This window comes from Uloborus diversus, chromosome 7 (assembly GCF_026930045.1).
Source record: "Uloborus diversus isolate 005 chromosome 7, Udiv.v.3.1, whole genome shotgun sequence".
Classification (NCBI taxonomy): domain Eukaryota; kingdom Metazoa; phylum Arthropoda; class Arachnida; order Araneae; family Uloboridae; genus Uloborus; species Uloborus diversus.
In genome coordinates this window covers 11,579,831-11,602,609 of record NC_072737.1, presented here as the reverse complement: position 1 = coordinate 11,602,609, position 22,779 = coordinate 11,579,831, and the positions used below count along the sequence as shown (strand labels likewise).

Genomic DNA, 22,779 nt, shown 5'->3' with positions numbered 1-22,779 from the left:
GGAGGGGTTTTAACCCCAAAACCCCTCCCGTGGCTGCGCCACTGCTTCAATATACATACAGAGAAGGTAAGACTCAATGTAAAAAAAAAAAAATAAGTATTAACTGATAAATCTTTTTAAACATGTGAAGTTTAATTTCATATTTCGGAAATTCTTCAAATTTGTATACGCTTAAATTTCGTGTTTTCGTTTCTAAATGAATATTTTGCTCTTTTTACTTACTGCTACTTTAGTTTTATGAGTAAGGAAGAATCTGGATTTTAAATCACGTCAAAAAGGTGTGTTTTAAGTTCTTTCACTTAAAACAGAAAACAAATGCAAGCAACGATTGTTTCTCATAATTATTGCTAACCCAGGCAACGCCGGGTGTTTTTGCTAGTTGCTTACAAAAAAGGTCAGAATTTTGAACAGCATCGTTTTACTGTTATTTTAAGGTTACAAACACTTTAATGTAATTGGTATACACATATATGCTTCATATTGTAGAGTTTTTCGTGGAAATACGATGCTCGTCTTGCATTTTTTAACGAAGGGCGTTTGTGTCTCATGGCTTGTTTACATGTGACACCCTGTAGGGGCACATGTGAGCAGTTGAAGATGCTATTTTTAATGCCCTAAAGTAAGGAAATAATATTTGTAAAAATCTCAAAGGATTCTATGGCGCAAAATAAAGAAAATTCAAACATGGGGTGAATTTTTAATCTGAGAAATGAATAATATTTTTGCAAAATAAACACATGAAGAAAAACTTCACATTTGTCCCCTTTCCGCTACTTTAAGAAAATGTTTCAACACGGAATGCAAAGCCACTGCTAATTACATAATCCAATCCATCCTATAAAAATAATTGCTATGCATTATGTATTGCGTTGTCGTTACATTAATTCTAATGTTGGGTATAATGCTACTTCATGAAGAAAGAGCTGTTTTAGTTATGTACATTACGAAGCATCTTAATTTAACTCACCTTGAGAGGGGATCGCACGGTAACAGTCCTTTGCCCATGAAAGATTTCTGTATCGGCGATGACAAAGTACCTCGTTTTATTCTAAGAAACAGAAATAAATTTCTATGTTAAGTAAGAAAACTTAAAATTTCATCATAGTCAATTTTTAAACTATTGAACTAGTTACATGAAATACACCGCCAGCTCAGTCAATTCCAGCCGAGGACTGCAGTTTGGTGCTTATTAGCACTCATCAGCCCGGCATAGGACTAACCGAGCTGGAGGTGGAAAACCTCTTAAGGAAGCCAAGAGTGCCAAACAAACTGGTAGCTAATATAGAATTAGCACTGACCAGACGAGTGACCGAAACAATGGTTCGGTTCAACTCGAATATTGCAGGCAAGGCAGGTATATTCAGTAAGTTACCAACTGTATTTCATGTATTTCTGCCTTAGCCCTGGCTATAGGGGGTAACTTACTGAATATACCTGCCTTGCCTGCAATATTCGAGTTGAACCGAACCATTGTTTCGGTCACTCGTCTGGTCAGTGCTAATTCTATATTAGCTACCAGTTTGTTTGGCACTCTTGGCTTCCTTAAGAGGTTTTCCACCTCCAGCTCAATGCCGGGCTGATGAGTGCTAATAAGCACGACACTGCAGTCCTCGGCTGGAATTGACTGAGCTGGCGGTGTATTTCATGTTTTTCTGCCTTAGCCCTGGCTATAGGCTGGTAACTTACTGAATATTGAACTAGTTTTTTAAGTAGTCCAAATTTTAAGATTTTACTCTTATGCATGTCATACAATACTTACAAAAGAAATGATGTACAGTAAAACCTCAATTTTACGTTTCTCAAGGGACTGGGATAAAAAACGTAAAATACGGGAAACCGCTAAGTAATTAAAATACATAAAAATCAAAAATCAAGTAGAAAAAAACTAAAGGTGGTAAACATGATTCCTTTTATAGGTAATATGTCAATATTTTATGAAGAACACATTGTTGCACATATCATTTTAGATAATTTTAACACATTTAGTTTTGACTCCGGGAGTTTAGGTTAAAAATAGTCCGCAACAGTGGGTTGTTTTTCAGTCATTGAGTTCAAAATGAATGCCGGATATTCTAGGATTGAAATACTTCGCCTGGTCTTTATTTTATTCCTGGTCTTTATGAGAAAGATAATAGTGTTTGACTTTTTGAGCTTTTTAGTGCAATATTGATAGATGGACGAATGTGCTATCGTTTGTTCTTCCCCACCTTCATTAGCAGACGAAACGTCCATAAAGTCGGTTACGGATAAAGCAATAGCATTTCTGTTTTCATAGACTCGACAGCTTGGCTTAGCTTTAAAAACCACAAAAGGAAACATATACATTATGTTGAGCATTTCTTTCTTTTTTTACTTCACACGGAAAGCGTAAAATACGGAACAAATTCATAAATAACAAACTTTCCATCCGGGTTTAATTAACATTATTAGTACATGGAAAAACTAAGACCTGATGAAAAAACGTGAAACACCGGAAAAACGTAGATTCGGGGGAAGTCAATTCATTTTTTCACTGTATTAAAGAAAATGCCTTGACACTGAAATTTTTGAAGTGTGTTTACATCAATTAACGTTCCCAAACAATTTTAGAATGATTTTAAGTTAAAGTTACTGACATATTTTCTCATCATATATCGTTACACCATGCGTGAAAAGACACCCACAGGCATGCATAATATTATTACTACTGTCCAGCTCTGAGAAGTTGAGTCATGGCCTTGAGCAAGTCCATTTCTTTCAAGGGAGAGCAATCAATAAGAAGAGGAATTGTTAGGCGATAGGTTACTATTGCAACTCTTTCCATTGGCGAGAAAATCCTGTACCACTCGCTACTTCTTACCTGAATTATATTGTTCGCCAAATGGACAATAACACTGCAAACTAAATCCGCAAGTTCTTAAACCGTTTTTCCTCACCCCAATTTCAACAAATGGAATCGTTTAATCGGTCGGACAGCGGAGTTCAACTTGGCAGAGGTGGACAGTACATCCAAATCAAGTACATATTTTTGTTGATACGGTGAAACCTGTGTAAGTTGACCACTTGCGGTGCAGTACTTTGGTGGTCAACTTAGACAGGTGGTCAACTTATAAAGGGGGTAATGTTTTCTTCTCTTTTTTTTGTCATTTCTTGTACCATGTATTCATTTTTTGACTGATTGACACTTACTCTTTCCGTTCAACTCACTTTCATTGTTTAACATTACTTTGAAACAATAATTTAAAATGTTATTTAAATATTTTTATAGGTTATTTTCTCAGAATGACGTATAATGTGTCATGTGAATTTAAAATTTCAGTAAATTGATCAAAAAAAAAAAAATCATTGTTTATAAAAAGTTATTTGATATTAATAGTTCCTAAAAATTCATAGCTAATCAAAAATAACAAATTTGACGCTTTTTTTTTCTCTCATATACATTTGATACATTTATAACCATGATGATCTACTTTTCAACAAAATATTGAAGTTTGGCGCACTTATTAGACACTAGTTTTGAAAGTTCCATATGTGTCAGCTAATTTTCTCTGGATTTCTCCCTTTTCAATTAATTTTAATACTTCATACTTTTTATCAATCTCAAGTTAAAATAACTTTCTTTTTGAAGCCCTTTTAGGTAAAACTATAGCACAAAGAGCAACAAGCTGGACTCTCATGGTTAAAAAGGCAATTGAAAATGTCTTATTTCTTAATCCCTTGCACCAGAAATACTGCAATGCAAGTAACTTTTACTCTAGCACAATTCCAGTGTTGCAACAAAATATTGCAACTGGAAAAAAATACTTTGTACTTTTCTATTGACACATGTTTTCATTGAACAAAGAGTACAAAAGGTAATCTCACAAGTTTGGAGAATAAAAGGGTTCTTAGTAGTTTTCCAATGTGGTTAAACTTACAAGGAGGTTTAGTTATGCTGCTGTTTTTTTTTTAGTTGGTAAAATGCTGGTCTGGCATCAAAAATATTCTTGGAAAGCTGTAAAAAAATAATACTAAAATAAAATAATTTGCTAAATTAAGTTTTAAAAAATAAATTAAGTGGTCAACTTACAAAGGGTTTTTTACAATACTCCAAACCAAATTTGGGGTACATTAGTGGTCAAGATAGACAGGTGGTCAAGATAGAAAGGTGGTCAAGTTACAGAGGTTTTCCTTCATTATACAAGATAGGATTAATTCCGTTCCTGACAAAAGCGGTCAATATAGACAGGTGGTCAACTTACAAAGGTGGTCAACTTTACAGGTTTTACTGTATACTTTTTACAAACCCATTTTGATAAAGAAAGAAAATGTACCTTAACAGGTTGAAGGGCGTACATGACTGTAGTTCTCCTGTTTGGAAGAAGGCACGCGAGCTTGTCAAAGCCTTCCATCTGAAACATGAAAAGGGAAATCTCTTTTCTAAAAACATCGTTAAACATAACAATTTCTCATAAATATATAACATAGAATTTAGCTTTGTATCGGTCTTTTAATTAATTCCGTTAGAAAAATAGATAGTCATTATTCTTTAAACAGGTTTATAGTGTTTTGTGGAGCACTAGCACGTCAAGTTACTTTTGGGTGAGAGCGTAACTTTTTTTTTTTTTAATGACTGGCGTAATCCACGTTCAGTCTTGCTTTGTTTGTTAGGTGATGTTCCATTCGTCAGACAAACTAGAACCGCATTCCAGAAAGGTTCAACTACTGTACTACACGTAGTTTAACTGGTTGGAAGGGGCTCTTTAAACAACTCCAACTTTTGACCGAAACCAGAAGCCGGGCATTCTTTGATTAAATACCCCACAAAGAAATTTATTTGAAATGGAAACTTGGAGGAATTAGTCACCGAAGCAGATTCAACGTGCACCAGTCACCATCCACGTACACGGAGGACTTTCAACCGATAGGCATCGAACATACTACCGTCCAGCTACGAGTCCGACGCGTTACCAATAAGGCATCACGGTTTACGAAGTTAAGTCAATGAATTATTTTTAGGTGATTGTGGAAGAACATGACTCGACCGACGCACATGTTCGGCAACGCACTCTAAACTTGATTAGATAAATCTGTAGCTGCTGGGGGGTTTGCTGAGATTACTTCCTTGCGAGTTGTTAAATTCGCAATAAAAGGCTTGGCAATAAGCCTTTAATATCTTTGTGGACGGAGCGTAAAAATCTTCAATTTCAAAGTATTTATTTAGTTCCGGAAATGCTCTTCGTATATGAAATTTCCAAAGCTAAAAAATATTAGTAATCCAAACAGTTGTAGACTTTCTAAAAACATGCACAATTAGTTTGTTTTAAAATAAAATGGTATTACCGCTATGTGGGAAAATAAAATGCAGAAAGTTCTAGTTTCACAAGTATTTCTTTTAAAATCAAACAAAAACTGTCAAAAGGCGACAGATTACTGATTTTTACAAAAAAAAAAAAAAAAATCCTTTTGACTAAATATTTAAAAAAAATAATTACAATTGTCAATGTGCAGTAAGTGGAGTATATAGACTACAGGCATAACGAGAGAGGAGGGAATCAAGCAATTGCGATCGGAAACTACACAGCTGGCCACACAAAATGCAACACTCTGAAACCAGTTAATTCGCATTTGTAGACCTCCAACAGAGGAAAATGCAAGAGATTGCTCAACTTTAAAAAACAACCTTTTTACAGTGTCAATCTTCAAACAATGATGACTACTGTACAATTGTTTAGAAACATGCGGAATTTTCACAATGTCTCCTACATTTTACTTAGTTTTCACTCACCAACAGTTTAGTTTTAAAAATTTCAAGTGCGGTAGTAGAGATTGTTTCTATTTACCGTATGTATCCTTTTACCTTAACTGACCCCACATAATTGTTTTGTGTAGGGTCAGCTGAGGTAAAAGAAAGCATAGCGTAGAGAATTTTAGAGCAGAGATTGTTTCCATATTTACGCTATTCTTCCATTTACCTCAACTGAACCTAAATAATTCGTCGCTAAAAAGACGAATGGGCGTATCTCAAAAAAAAAATCGAAAAATGAGTTATGACCACCACAGAAATGTCCAAAGTCGATTTTATAATATGACCAATGGGCGTATCTCTACAATAAATAGTAAAAAAGTTAGTCCCTCACACTGGTGGCGGTTCCCAAGCGATACTGTAAACTGGAAGTCTTTAAATCGATTTTCTGCAAAATGCTTAAAAGTGAGATACGCCCATTCGTCTTTTTAGCGATGATTTGTTTTATGTAGGGTTAGTTGAGGTAAAAGGAAAAATAGGGTAGAGAATGTAAGAGTCAAGAGTGTTTCCATATTTTCCATATTCTCATGGGCGGATTTATGGGGGGTCAGAGGGGGGCAATGCCCCCCCCCCAGTTTTGGGAGGACTTTATGTAGTAACAACACATCTTCCAAAAATTAAAAAAAATCATTATTTTTTCGTTTTTGAACAGTTCAGAAGAGCATGGGTGGATTTATAGGAGGGGGGGGGGCAAAGGGGACAATGCCCCCCAATTTTGCGAGGAGTTTATATAGTAACAACTTATCTTCCAAAATCTTATAACAAAAAAAAATCATGATTTTTTCTTTCTTGAAAAGGAAATTAAAGTTTTTTTTTTTTAAACTTAAAATAGCCGTTTCTTACAAAGTTTGAACAATACTGTACAACTGTATAATCTACTACTCAATTTCAGAGACTGGAAAGTGCAAATTATTGATAGGTTCTAAAATCCCTGAAAAGAATTGGCGCAGTATAGCCTACAAGGGCTCTTGAGCCAAAAACCCAATCTAACCAACCAAACCTTGAAAATAATTAGACAAGTCTTTGAAACTCCTAAGCAAAGAGTGCTTCAATTTTATTTCTTATCAAGTGTATAAATTAAGAATTGTTCAAATGGGTAGTATGTTACTCTCTTGATACTTATTCACTAAATCTGTGCACCATTTCTTTTAAAGTATTAATTTGCATCACAAAGCATTTTTAAAGCGTAAAACTTAAAAAAAAAATATTTGCCTATTATTTCCAATTAACTCTTATAAGACTTCAAAATGCAGAATTTTATATCCATTTTAGATAATTTCCTCCGGGGGAGTAACCCCCGTGCCCCCCTAAAACTGGAGACATTCTATATCCCACTTAAAAGGGAGCACTGCGTCACTCTCTTAATACCAGCCCCTCTCTTTTAAGGTCAATTTAAAAAGGATAGCAGTAATGAAAACAACACATAAAAAGTAAAGAATGGCCTTACGCATCACAGAAAACAGGCAAAAACATCGGAGGGGGAGGGCAATTAAAAATGTTGCTAAAAAAAAAAATCCTGCCCCCCCAGGAACTCAGTCCTAAATCCGCCTATGCATATTCTTACTTTTACCTCAACTGAAGCTAAATAATTGTTTTTAGTTTTCAACGCAGCATGATATTTACACTTTAGCTGATTTTGGTTCCCAAAATAGAATTCACACGAATAAAGCATTTCAATTCCAGAAACTATTTGATAATGTAACAGTCAAGAAAATAAAGATTAAATTTTCAAAGGTACTAGCCTCAATGACAATCTTTTCACGAGTTGATTCGGCATACAGTTGATCGATGGATTTCTCTTCGTACGGGTTTGCACACGTGTCCGGTGGCTTCACGAGAGTGGGCTTCGCAATGCGGCTCATGTGGAAACCGTCGTTCTCGTCTCTGGAAAAAAAAAAGAATGAAGTTTTTTACACTTTAAGCTCCTTAAGAAATGAAATGTTTGAATTGGTTCACAAGATAAATTGGCAAACAAGAATCATTATATTTTTCAAAAGAAAATGAATATATATTTAGGGTAAGTTATTTTTTGCAATTTTAGCTGTATTTCGGAGGGAGGGGGAGGGGGTGAGTAGGGAGCGAGAGAAAGGGGTACGAAGATACAAAACAAAAAAAAATGTACGTGAAAATAAATATAACATTTAAGATGTTATAAACAAAGTGCAGGCGAATATCTTACATGCCAATTTGGAATTTCAAAATATTAAAATCAAGTTGTCATACTTACAAGCATAAGACTGGCTAAAAATTCAATGTCGCATTCTCATCTATTTTTTTTTAAAGTAATTCTGAGCCTCGTAATACGTTTTAAATTCCATTAGTAACATAAGCAGAAATGGTTTGGTCTAAGAAGAATATAATTAACTAAGGGGGATACACATCGGGCCAAAAACAGTTTTTTTTTTGCACTGCCGTAACGCTGGTTTTTTTTGCGCTGGCAAAGAAAAAAATCTTTTTTAGAAATTCTTCACTTTTATTTAGAATAAACAATCTTTGAATTTAACATACTACATAGGAAAAAGATGTTAACTTTTACAAATTTCTTTTCAACAGGCCACAGAGTCAAGCTTCATTCAGTCTCATTCTATTCTAGGGATTCTCAATCAGTAGTTAATTATTCCCATGGGATTTTCTTAGGGGTAAAGATCAGTACAAGGATTGGAAGATTGGATCACCGTTCGTCTACAAAAGTGGCTGACTCAAATAAAAAATATCATGTGCATCAAATCTTGTTCAGCAACCAACTCGGTGATCAAATTTGAGTAGTAAAAAAATAGTGCAATAGAAAAATTTAATTTTTAAGCAATAGTTTTGGAGCACGACTTCCGATATGTTCTATCGGAACAGCAGCAATTATTACACAAACTAGAAAATCGCCCGTCAAGGTATGACGGGTGAAAATTGCTTCTACATTTGAACGAAGCCATTGCCTGTTTGGGGATATTTTGATACAGTAAAACCTGTAAAGTTGACCACCCTTGTAAGTTGACCACCTGTCTATGTTGACCGCTTTTATCAGGAACGGAATTAGTCCTATCTCATATAGTGAAGGAAAACCTCCGTAACTTGACCACCTCTCTATCTTGACCACCTGTCTATCTTGACCACTAATGTATGCCAAATTTGGTTTGGAGTATTGTAAAAACCCTTTGTAAGTTGACCACTTGGTTTATTTTATTAAACATTCTTCAGCAAATTATTTTATTTTATTATTTATTCATTTATTATTATTTTTTTTTATATAACTTTCTAAAAATGTTTTTAATGCTTTGATGACAGACTAGCATTATACTAACTAAACAGCAGCGTAAAGCTTATGCTGCTCTTTATTCTCAACTTGTTTTTCATTTGTTGTTCTAAATAAGATAGCTTTTTGTACTCTGTTCAATGAAAATAGGTTTGTAAAGTGAATAAGTCTTAGTGTTAGTTTTTTTCGATTTCTTCTTCAATTTCTACGGCCGTTAGCCCCTTTAAGGACGCGGGCCCCTCGCACCGAGGGTACGCAGATCTGTGCCAGCTAATGGGTAAAGTTACATGTTTCTGGCGCAAGGGATTAAGAGATAAAACAATTTAATTTTGCCTTTATAAACTGGGAGAGTCGCGCTTATTGCTCTTTGTACTGTAAGTTGTACAAAAAAGGCTTGAAAAAGAAAGTTAGTTGAACTTGAGATTAATAAAAAGTATGAAATATTATATTAAAATTAATTGAAAATGGAGAAAGCCAGAGAAAATTAGCCGGTACATATGGAATTTCTAAAACTACAGTCTAAAATAGTTAAAAACAAGGAAAAAATAACAAAATTATTTGAATAGTATTTTTAATTATTGTTTCACTTTCAATAATGTTGAACAATGAAAGTGAATTGAACAGAAAGAATAAGGGTGAATAACTCAAAAAATGAATACATGGTGCAAGAAATGACAAAAAATTAAAAAAAAAAAATCATTACCGCCATTTATAAGTTGACCACCTGTCTAAGTTGACTATCAAAGTACTGCACCGCGAGTGGTCAACTTACACAGGTTTCACTGTATCTGAAATTTTAACCCTAACTCCAGTGGATGAACCCTAAACTCCAGTAGGTAGCGTACATTGTTACCCACTTTTACGTTTCTTAATTCTCCTAAAATCTCAGTCTTACCAGTAAAACAGTCAAGTTACCGGATCCATATCAGCCCTGTCACAATAAAGCCTTTCCCCGCATGTTAAACATTACCAAAACATATTATCAAACTATCATGCCCTGGCGCGAGTTTCATTGTGAACGACGTCAGCGTTATTCGATCATTAGCTGTTATATATTTGAGGATTGTTATAACTAAGAAATATCAAAAGTCTTGATTAAGTAATACTATTTTCTTTTTCTCAATAATTAAAATTAATCAAAAGCGCTATTAATTTTGTGTAGTAAAAAATCAATTAATAATTGATTATTATGTTCTTTATGAACCCTTTGGAATATTTTGCTGACACATTATCCACTTTATGGGTAATAATAGACATAAAAAAACTGGGCACCTCTGATTTCTAGTTGTACTTACCCTGCCATTTCCGAGTCGGAATCAGCCGGACTGATGTCCACCAGGGGCATCACCAGATCCGGCTCCGCAGTTGCTTTCGGGACGGTGTCTCTTCCCCTCGCCTCCTCCGCGATGACGAATTGTCCGGCATCACCATCCTTGCGCATCACCTTCACGGCACACTCGGGGCCTAGGCAGTTACGCAGCACGAGTAACGACCTGTTGGATTCCTGACGACGAGACTTGAGGGTGGTATCGGCACTGGTCAGCTCCTATTCGTAACGATTCAGAATGGATAACGTTAATGTATTAGGTCAGACATCAAATAGAGATGTCATAGGGTTGCTTTTTGTAGAGTATTCTTTCATGTTAATAAATAATATATATATTTTTTATTATCTATTAAAATAAATATAAAACCAGGGTAAGTATTTCTTTATTTAAAATTACTGATTCAATATCTTATTTGTAGCCAACATGTGATTGGTCAAGAGCTAGAACCTAATTTAAATATGATGATGTCAATGGACCAATCAGGTGTTGACTGCACATGTAACTGCATTTACAACTGTTGGCTTTCAGCCACATGTTTTGATTTTCACTATGTGTTCAGTTGCTGTATCTTGCAAGAAGCAAGTTGCGTTTTATGTTGAACTAGCTGCGTTGCCCGGCTTTGCCCGGTCTACCTTGAAAATAAAAATTGTGTCAAGTGACGTATATTCAATAATCAGGCGTAAAAATTAAATACAAAAAAACATCATGATTTCCCTTCCAAACAATGACGACAGATATTAAAATACTTTTAAGAAATTAAATCCAGAAAGATGGATTTAAAATGCGTAACCATGGAAACAAAATAAAATAAGCTTAAGGAATTAAAATGCGAAAGAAAATGGTTCACAATTTCAATGGAATCGAGATTTCTTAAACTTGATTTAAAAAGGCTTGTAACTTTTTTTCCTTTCGAGATAAAAGCTTATTTTTTCGAACATAGGTCGAGTTAGATCTGGAGTAAAAAATGTCGTTTTTCCCAATGGCGTCAAAAAGAAAACTGTGGGACAATTCCTTCACTTTTTATTGATTTATTTAATGAAGAAAGTAGTACCTAAATTTCGGCTAAGCCTAAGAAAATTCGAGCTAAAAACGCAAATAACTCCCGCCGTAATAAAGTTAGAGCATTGAAACCAATTGCGTAGAACGCGGAAAATTCTACTCTTTCTAACGATATGCAATATTAATATGTGCAAGTAATTTTTCACTCCCATATTTGAGAATTTACGTGAAAATTGGACGTAAATTGGAATAAAAAAAAAGAACTATTCATCGAATTTTATTCGAACTGGTCTGCAAACCTTCTCAGGACTTAAAGGAACAAACTGTGAAAATTTCACCGCAATCGACCGGGTAGTTCTCGAGTTTTGCGAGTTCAAACACACAGACGCTTTTTGGGGACTTCATTTTATACTATGTAGAGATTACTGATTCAATACCTTATTTGTAGCCAACATGTGATTGGTCAAGAGCTAGAACCTAATTTAAATATGATGATGTCAATGGACCAATCAGGTGTTGGCTGCAAATGTAACTGCATTTAAAACTGTTGGCTTTCAGCCACATGTTTTGATTTTCACTATGTGTTCAGTTGCTGTATCTTGCAAGAAGCAAGTTGTGTTTTATGTTGAATAAAAGGTTTTTACAGAAAGATTTTCACTCTGCTGATTTAAATCAGATAAGTTACTTTGAATTCATAATACTTTTCAGTAGCCACCCATCTGAAACATACCAATACTCATCAAATACTCAAATCAACATGTGCTCATTTTTGAGGTATTTGTGCTCATTTTTGAATGTGCAATAATTTTAAAATTGAGTATTAACCGAGTTATGTGCTCATTTTTGAGTATGAAATAATTCAGCACACTATTTGAAAACATGGGTACTCATATTTGAAGCAAAGAGTTTCAAGAAAATTTGAAAGCAAGAATGTACTCATTTTTGAAAACTTCATTTTTCTCAGTGCAAGGGAAATGAATAACAAAAGTAAACTAAAAGAGTTTTTATGTTAACATTTGTACACGTTGGCATAAGTACTCGTTGGATTGGCGATTCTGTTCATGAACACGTCGTTTATCTTATTCCCGCTATTTTCAAAATGCTATCGCCTAGTTCAAGGTTGCTTTGTTTAATTCCACTATTACTTCTCGCTAAATGCATTATAGGTTGCCAAGTGTAAAGCGCTCGATCGTAACTTAAGTTGCGACATAGCCACCATCTTGGGGCTAAACGCCGCGTTCTTTCTGTGTCTGCTATGGTGAAGTAGCGTGCTTCTTGATTATGGCGTTTTTTGGGTTTTAAATTAACAAAGAGTTAGTAAAAATCCACAATCAAGTAGCAAACTGCGCCACTTCATCATAGCAATATGAAGAAAACATTGTTTAGTCCCGAGATGGCGGATTAAGCTACGATCTTTAGGCGAGTGCGCGTTGGTGTTCTGCAGGGGTCCAACAGAGCTGTCATTAAAAGTTTAATTTTTTAATTGTTTAGGCATGTTGGTTGTCTTGTGTAACCATTATTAATTTTTGTGTGCTAAATTGTCCTGTGTAAGAATTGGTGATTGGACTATGACGTTTCTTATTCTGTATAGCATAAGTTAGAGCCGCTATACAGGCCGACGAACCAGCTTAAGTTTAGCCATTTTGGATCGGATTTTTCATTGTTACACTGCTAGGGTTACCACAGCAAAGTTTCAGATTTCGCCAAATTTGCCGAAAATAATATTTTATTCACGTGGCGCTAATCATTTCTTACAGTGAACAATCACCAAACGCGATAACTCGCCAGAAAAGACAACCACTCAAACACGCGCTCCGATCCAAAAAGGCTAATCTTAAGCTGATGCGTCGGCTCGTATATATAGGGGCCTTAGCATAAGTCATAAGTCAATCTGAGTCATGTATCATACATTTTACACCGTGTTCCTCTTTATATGTATCGTGTGGGAACTCAAAATTGTGTATTCCAAAATATGTGTATCTCTATTTTATCTAAATAAATACCTCTCATAACCATTCCAAGCCGGAAAAACCAAGAAAACTGAAATGTACTGGGGTCTCTGTAATGCTGAAGTAGTCAACTAGGTTTGGACACAATGTAGGAGTGAGGTGCATTGGCGAGATAGTATATTTATCGCTATTAGAGGTATTTTATTTGGAGACAGTCTACAACTGAATAACAATCGTATAGTTTACCACCATGTTAGATGGAAATTGCTTATTTTGCGATAACGTACATCGTTGGGTTGTTTCAATGAACTTCTAAATAAAGCAGTAATTGAAAAGTATAAGTATTTCATCTTAGGTTAATACGAGTACGGTACAAATTAAAATACAAAAATAAATAAATAAATAAAATGTGTCTAGGTTTTCTGTGGAAGTTAAATGGAAGTTCTCTGAAAGATATTTTTGAGCAATCACGATTGCTTATTGTTCTCATATGACCGTTTTTGATGTTCCGTGCCTTTTTCAGCTTGAACCAGAAGCCTCTGCAACACCACCGCCCACCGTCCTCTGCAGGCGGCGCGGCGCGGCTGCTCCGGTCCTGAGCTATCCGCTTCTCCTGGTCGGAGGTGTCCATGTCCTACACACACTCACACTCACACGCCTACGTGCATACACACAGGTCTACGTACAGCCACAAGCCTACACACTTACACACACAACTATGCACACGTAACCGCCCAGGAGGAGAGGCAGGCTTGGGGGGGGGGGGGACAGAAGCTGTTTCTAGAAACAATAACTCCAATGAGTATGGTCCTGTCTCAGTTCGTGATTGCGAAAAACATAATTTGAATTCAAAATTTCAGGATTCAAATTAATTTTTTTAATTTTTTTTCGAGTTTATAACCTTGAACTTACTTTAAAAAATGTACACTAGAGGCTTATTACTAATTTCTATTCGGTCAAATCTACACAATGAGGAGTTTCTCTCTTTCTGACAAGTAAGTGCTATAAACTATCTTGCCAAAATGCTTACCGTAAACACTTCCTTGATAACACAGAGAGCAGCTGGAGTGACATTCAAATTAATAGGATCTCTGCAGTCTACGGTCAGGTACAACGCTGTCTCGGAAACTGCATCCACTGAAAAGTATGATATCGCTGCTTTAATAACATGAATCATAAACGTGCAGAGAGCACAAATTGTCAAGAAAAGTTTTTCTGACACTATGCGCTTTTAATCATTCCTTGTCAAGTAACCAAGTGGTGTCCACATCTCTGATCTTAACTAAATTTCAGAGAAGTAGTCTTTGAAATTTAAGTACGAAAATTTTCAGCTTCAAAAATCTAAATCCTAAGACCTTCAAATTATAGGGGCTCGAAAATGTCAGAGCAACTTTGTGAGGCGAATTGCCATGATTAGGCTAAGCTTAAAATTTTAGGAGCTTAGGGTACTTTTTACGGTTATTCTATGATTTTTGTGAGTTTAAGCTTATTAGTTTTCGCGAAGAACGCACGTGAACACCATAGAAAACTAGATAGTATTTTTTTTTTTTTTTTGGATTTCAGAAGCTCATTTTTTATTTTTATCGGAACGAACCTCACCATAAAAAATATTCTGTTAAGAAAAACCTGTTCTTAAATAGTGATAACAAAAAGAATATTATTCGTGGCAAGTTTTAACCTACAGCGCATTGAAAACAGAATATTTTTGATGTAGACGATTGCAAATATCATCCATAGAATTAATATTGTAGCTCTGCATCTGTAACTTAGTAAGAACTCCTAATTTGTTAATCGAATTACGAAATACCTTTGAATACGTGACTTTAAATGAGCTTCGCTCAGAATTTATTTCAATTTGAAATCCAAAAAACAATTTCCCGGCCGATTTTTCTCAAGAGTTTAAATGCCTGCCAGAAAAAAATCAAAGAGCTTTAACTCACAAAAAATGCTATCAACTACAAAAAGTGTAATGAGATCCAAAAATTTCAGGTCTCCAGTGTAATAAAACTTTTTATTAACATAAACTAAAACATAGCAATTAGTTTCACATTTAAGAGCCCTTTATGTTTAGGGTTCCTGGATCCTCAGTATTTGGATCTCGGAATCTGAAAACTTGCATGCAATACACGAACAGCCCAATTATTACATCCAGGACTGCAGTTTCGTCCTTGTGTGAACCCCCCCCCCTTGTGTTCCACCTTGTGCTTAGTCCTGGGTGGTCATTCCAAGCTCGTCAGCTTGCGAGATCGAGATTCTCGCTCACGTGATCGGCTGTGATGTAGAAATGTCGCAAAGTAGTATTCTAATCTACTCGAACTTAGCTTGCGGCTAGGTTCGAGTAGATTAGAATACTACTTTGCGACATTTCTAAGTCACAACCGATCACGTGAGCGAGAATCTCGATCTCGCAAGCTGACGAGCTTGGAATGACCGCCCAGGATGTGATAACCGTGTTGCCGGTGTAATGCAAGTAGCTCTGCCTGGCTTAGGGGCTGTAACTTACTGCTTAATACCCAAGCTTTGCCTTCAATTTCTGAGTTGAACCGCACCATGGCTGCGAACTCTCACTGGCGAGCTAAATTAACTTTAGCCACCCGTTTTTTAACACTCTCTGATTCAATGAGAAGACATCTGTCTCCAGCTCGGTTAATAACTATTTCAAACTAATGAGTCCATAACGAGGACGAAATTGCAGTCTCTGGATATGATAACTGGACTGTCGGTATAATGCATACAGTTCTGCTATAGCCCTGGCTTAGGGGCTATAACTTACTGCTTGCATGTTTTAGTTTCAAAGGTCTACATCTCTATCAAAGTGCGTCAAAATAGGAGATGGTTAAGTGGGGATGATTTGAAAATTAGTTACTGTCTGACCATCGATTAGATGGAAAGGCTAATTTCCGGTTTAAAGGCGGAAATAGTTTAATCTATTAGTTTATAGGAGTGCTAGTTGGATTGTTACAGCTGTGCACTTTTGGCTCTCTGTTCTTTAACCCCAGTTTTGTAAAAATGAAAATTTGCTAACGGCAATATTATTTTAATCTAAAGTATATTCGATCTATATCCTCACTACAAAATTGATGTATTTATTCACAACATACTTTTGAGCTTACCATTTTGCTTTTACATTCCAGAACGAAATGAAAACATCTTATTTTCTTTTTGTTGTTTTCATAGTAATTCTTTTTGTTCCCCCTCATTTAAAGTTAGAGAAGGCAATAAATTAATTAGGCCCTAGTGACATTATAAAACGCGTGGGTCAATATCCCATCGCTATTCGCAACTCCAATAAACTATACGAGGCGCTGCAGTCACTGTCTAATGGCGGATGAAAAAGGTAAAACAAACAAATGCCGTATTTTATAACTTGCATTGACGCTTAGTGATTTTTCATCGTGTTTGTGGGACGCTTTCTTTTCTACTCTTCTGAAATTACATTACATCATAAACTGTCTGAAGCCTGTTATTTACCCCAAAAAAAAAAAAAAAAAAAAACACGTGGAATGGAATGTTTTACCTTTTTCTTTAGTACTGTTAATCACCGCAATTTAGCGAATTCGAGCAATGGAGTTGCGAATTTTCCCTTCTCCCCTGTCAGATTCATTCATATGGAATCGTCTTTACTTGGCCGGTTGCCAAATTACATACAATCCATGGTCAAACAGTAGTTGACGTGCAATGGCTCTTTTCATTCTGTTGATCTTCATTTAATTCAAAATCAGGAAGCTGCTCAGCATAAAAGTTGTTTCTCTGAAATGTTCATTGCTTTTCTTACAGTCTAAAAAGATAAATGGCACTCACTAGTCCTGTGTTCATGATGGTGCGGACTGGCAAAGACGGGCGCAGCGGCGTCGTCAAAAACGTCCTCGTTGTCTGCGGTTTCCGTCTCTCCAGAATCCGAATGTAAATCAGCTATGCCTTCTGAATCTGAAGGAGGATCGTCTGACGCTCCTTCCTCGTCCTCGGAAAACAGGTGGTCAAAAGTGGAGGCAACCTTCTCTAAGACGCCGTCCTCGTTTTCACTGTCGCTGTCTCCTGGGCAGGCCACGAAGCTCGTTGAATCTAAGAAAAGTGGGAAAATGGAAAATGTTGGAGCTTGTGTGAACATAACATACATGCAAACTATTTTATATATCTAGTGTACAAATACGTTCTGATGTTTTTTTTTCTAACTTAGTGCTTTATTGTGAAAAAATGGTTTCATATTTATTTTTCGAAGTATTTTCCATTGCCTAGTTTTCAAACTTTTGTGGCCGCCCATTGTGCTCTTTGTCATTGGTATTAAAATCTCGACTTCGTCTATACCAAAACTCTTATGCGGAAATCGATGAAGCATGTTCCTTGTAAGTTTCTTGCAGAATTTGATTGCCTTCAGCTACACGTTTCTTCAAACGGAAGCAGAAAAGTAAACTTTCCCGCACATTGTGTTTTGTTGGCACAAAAGGCGACATATTCAGAGCACACAAAAACTATGTTTCCACTTCAGCGAAATGTTAAATACTGAAAATAAAAGCCTAACGATGAGGTTATAAAATGAAGTTAGTTGCAACATTGTTCGTTCGGATTTAATACCAATGACGCAATCACTTGAAAATCCTTTAAAACTTATTTGTACGTCAGATAATTATGCATGATTATATGAGGCCCCTAGTTTCAAAACCGGATACTTGCAAAAAATTCGATTTTCTTTTTTTTTTTTTTTTTTTTTGTTAATCTTGTAGAGAATCATAAGGCCTATTTGCCTGCTCGATATTAGGTTCAAAAACCACTTCTTTCCCCCTTGAAATGGGGCGGGAAGGTCTGCCTCAGTTTCAAAACCGGACTTTTACGTCTCCTGTAAAATTTGGTTTTCTACAAGTGTCAGGTTTTGAAACTAGGGGGCCTCAATAATCTTTTAAATAGTTTTAGAAGCCCCCCTAGCTAACGGGAGAGAAATTCTGTCAAATTAGAAAAATAGTAAATGCTAGCATCTAAGAAGTTTCCGTACTGAAATGTTGATCCATGACCACACTTAATTCTTTTGGGCCCTGACAATCGCTGAAACTCATGGCAACAGACAACCCCTGTTTCCATTACGTTGCCATTGATTGGTGGATTCAGGGGCTCCGGTCAGCGCCTCTTAAGGAAATAAATGGGCTTCGCCCAATCAAAATAAACAAACTTTGAAACGTTGACATTGATTGATGGCTGCATGAGCTGCATCGGTTTAACACAGAAAAATCATAAATTGTCTAGGCCTGTTGAGCGTCCGCGCCATCTAGTGGGGCAAAGGCTGATCAAAGAAGTTGGCACGTCACGGATTTCAGCATTCTAAAGTTTGCCTTCGAATTTGCGCACTAGAAGACATTTCTCACGGTTATTGAAAGTGCCTGGCATTGAGTTCATTAAAACGTTCAACTAAATAAAAGCTTGCCTTGTGACACGTTTAATACAAAAGGTCTGTCCACGTAGAGAATTTGAGAGAATATTGCCATGGTATATTTTACCATTTTTTTCTCTCTATTCAAATCAAGCAGGAGTGTTCTTAAAAGTAAGTATGATTTTACTAAAATAGTATGAAGGACCAAAAGCTCTGAAGCTCCTCAGAAAAACAAGAAACACTTACGAATTATATTAAGCAATCTATTGTTTCTGCATTTTGTAAGGAAAACGTTAAAACAGAAAGTACTCCTACCCCTAGATTTGGCGATGGAGGACAATCTCTTCAGTCTGGCTGGCGTTCTCCTTCTAATGACGGTCGTAGTGACGGGGTCCTCCTCGTCCGTCTCGTTCCCTGAGGAGGACAGAGATGAGCACGCCGAATGCGCTGCGTCCACCAAGGAGGACCTAGTTCGTCCATCCAGTTCGTCTTGTCCGTTGCACACCATGGGATGGGCTCGGTCACGGAATACCTGTTGAGCATACAAATGTTCATATAGTCTGGCTGTGAGGAGATGGCACTTTTGGAAAATTGGCAAAAGTATAGGGTTGCAAACATAGACTAATAATAAGAATAGACCGAGCTATGGCAACCCTTTTGCTGCTCATAAACCGAACCATGTGACTGGTGGATATCCTAGCAACAGCGGGCGTTGATCGTAGCAGACGATCAACGCCAGCGAGAAATAAAATAAATAGAATTGATGGAATACGGAAGAATGATCTTTTATGGAGTCCGATTTGTAAATTTGTTATTCTAAGTTGTAAATATTTTGTTAATATAGTGAGTTTTTCGTTTAGATAGTATTGTGCATCTTCTTTAGTCAATTTCAATAACTCTCTAAGCAATTAGAGATGCAAGAGCCCCCCCAAAAAAATCGGCAAACGGTAAGATTTTTACCTACAATTTCAATTTAAGATACCGATTAGGACATTTTTGCGTTGACGCAAAACGTTTACGCCATTAGGTTCACGCCAACGCTGACGTAACAGTTCCAAATGAAATAAAAATTACTGAAAACTGTGAACAAAAACTAATTACTAATGTCAAAATAATGCACAATTAAAAGAAAAACAGTTCAATCTCTGCACCTGGAAAAAAGTTATAATGAAAGCACATTACGTCTTAAAACACATGTCGAGTGCCAAACTATAGATAATCCTGCCATCTGGCAACCATGCTGCCAAAGTTTTCGCCAAGCCTCCCACCAGTCACATGATGTATCCATGAACCAATTTTTTCATCAGCAAGTCGGGAAAGCTCGGTCTACTCTTATTATTAGTCTATGGTTGCAAAAGAAAGTGCGTAAAGCTTGTTCTTTTAACTTTCTACACCAGCTCAACGCAGTTGTTGCTGTAACTTAAACATTTGAATAATAAATAACAACCTAACGAAAATGAAGAATTTTGATCATGAATTAAAGATCGGCGTTATTCTTTAGTGTCGCAAGAGTACGCTTTAATTCAAAAGAACGGCCATTTTAGTAGACCGAACTTTTTTTTTTTTTTTAATATATAGCAATAACGAGTTGCTTATTGAACTCACTTGACCGAAGTTGATAATTCTCTGACTCTCAAGTTACCACGGCAATGAGAATAAGTCTAGCTTTTGTTTAAATATTTATTAAGATGACAAATTTTTGTCACCATGGTTACGAATTGTTTACATTCATTCAAAGCTTAAATTAAGTAGATTTTTACTTTTAAAACGGGGAGGAGGTCAAAATTACGGCCTCCGCGAGCGGGGCTACCCCTGGGCGTTGGTGTCTATGCCCTACATACATGCCTAGCCATTGCACATACGACTATACAACTTACTATGCCCTACACACGACTACACACACACACACTCATGTACACACACGCATATCTACACGCATACATGCCTATACACTACACGTACAACTTACAATGTCCTACACACACACACGCGCGGCTGCACACACACACGCACGGCTGCACACACACATGCCTACAGACATATACAAGCACACACAGTCTACACACGCAAGACCCAACGAGTAGGGTCCTATCGCAACTCGTGGTTGCGAAAACATAATTTGAAGGCAAAATGTCCAAACTTCAAATTTAATTATTTATTTTTTTTTTCTTTATTTGAAACTAATTTTTACTCAATTCTTTGGCTGACATTTCTGTACCTCAGAGCCAGAAGGACGTAAGCCACATTGTGATCATTTTACAGGATAAGGGAAAAACTTTTCTCTGGCGCATGTAAAAGATTGGAAGCGCGCGCTTTTAACCCTGATAAAAAAAAAAGAATTTTTTTTTATGATGGCATTCACATGGCTCGATGCGGAAGGGTCTTCTACATACAATCTTTACTAATAATAAAGCTGAAAGTCTCTCTGTCTGGATGTCTGGATCTCTGTGACGCGCATAGCGCCTAGACCGTTCGGCCGATTTTCATGAAATTTGGCACAAAGTTAGTTTGTAGCATGCGGGTATGCACCTCGAAGCGACTTTTTGAAAATTCGATGTGGTTCTTTTTCTATTCCAATTTTAAGAACAAAATTATCAGAAGATGGACGAGTAAATTACGAAATTATCATAACGTGGAACCGTAACATGGGCACAAGCCAATTGACGAGATACGAAATTATCATAACGCGGAACCGTATTATGGGTACAAGCCAATTGGCGAGAAAATTCACCATACAATATTTAAATATACAGGCGAACCAAAAGACCTTTTAATTTTTCTATTACGGGCAAAGCCGTGCGGGTACCACTAGTGCACTAATAAAAAGAAAATCGCAATTTTCGGACTTACGTCATCAGTTTGGTTCTGAAGTACAGATTTTTGGGAGCAAAACTTTTCGCTCAGATGCAAAACTTTTCCAAACCAATTGTTCGCTTTACCAGGTGGTACAGCTGTTTACTTACCTTAAACATGATTTCTAGTGGTCGATAGAGTCCTTCACGTACTATCACGTGTTCCAACAGAGGTTCCAGCAGCACACCTTCTCGTTGTAGTACATCGCTTCGAAAGTCATCTCTCCGTTTGCGCTCATCTGAAAATAAAAGTCCTTGTTTAACTGCTTCAGTTAATTTATCGAGAAACAAAGAGCATAGGTTAATCGAAAATAACAAAAACAGTGCATTTAAAAGTCATGACTCAAAACTGGCTTTCTCTCTCTCTCTCTCTATATATATATATATATATATATGTGTGTGTGTGTAGATGGACCAATAATAGATAGATAATTATCCTTGCACAAAGGTTCTTACACTGAATAAATGTAAGAGAATGAGAAAAAAGTTAACGCAATTAAACGAAAAAAGCAAAAAATGAACTACATGCGTTAAATAGGAGTTGAAAGTTTTAATCTTGCTGAGCGGCAAATGTGCACAAGGTTTCATTATACTCAGAGTAAGTTATAGAGTTTTAATGAAGTATCTTTACTTCATATTATACAAAACTTCATAATGAAGTAGCAGAAATAAGAAAAAAACATATAGGACGAAGTTGGTTTGTAAGGGTAAACACGTTTTATTGTACAACTGTTCATAACAACGTTGGTAAATTTCAAAAAAGGTAAAAAATAATAGTTTTGTTTTTGAATAGTTAATTTCTCTATCCATCAATTTGATTAATGGACTAGAATTCAGTGCAGTTAAAGGAAATGCGTTCTATTTCGGTTGAAAGTAGAACGCGTGTTTATAAATCTTGCACTGATAAGGAAAATTTATGTAAAAGAAAAACTTTTTAAAATTTATGCATTTTTCTTTGTTTAGTTGTTCTATTTTCTGAAAAAAAAAGTCCCAATTCACACAATAGTCGGCGCTAACATCGGAAACCAAAAATGGCGTCCTATGAAAGAAAACAGAAATTCCCAGCGACGCCTTGAGGGTCAGCCCACGAGAACTTTTGGTTTTAATAAGTGTTGAAAATCCTAAGATGACAGTTTATGTCCATGTAAGCACTACTATGATCTAAATCTCACCTCTCAATAGCCCTCCCCGCCCTCGTCTAGGTAAATTCAGGCTGCGGTACTAAAATTGAAAATCATGTAATTACCCTCAGAACTACAAAATGTAGAAAAGAATGAAACT

At 36.2% G+C, this 22,779-nt stretch overlaps 1 protein-coding gene across 1 annotated transcript in view; it reads right to left on the bottom strand.

Annotated features, from left to right (window-relative positions):
* The window catches only part of LOC129226240 (intermembrane lipid transfer protein VPS13A-like), a 216,501-nt gene that overhangs the window by 70,218 nt on the left and 123,504 nt on the right, over positions 1 to 22,779 (bottom strand). The window contains 9 exon segments of the mRNA XM_054860840.1: positions 968 to 1,048; positions 4,293 to 4,370; positions 7,507 to 7,648; positions 10,307 to 10,557; positions 14,318 to 14,424; positions 17,089 to 17,349; positions 18,962 to 19,178; positions 21,610 to 21,674; positions 21,677 to 21,737. Of these exon segments, the coding sequence (XP_054716815.1) occupies positions 968 to 1,048; positions 4,293 to 4,370; positions 7,507 to 7,648; positions 10,307 to 10,557; positions 14,318 to 14,424; positions 17,089 to 17,349; positions 18,962 to 19,178; positions 21,610 to 21,674; positions 21,677 to 21,737 (1,263 nt within the window).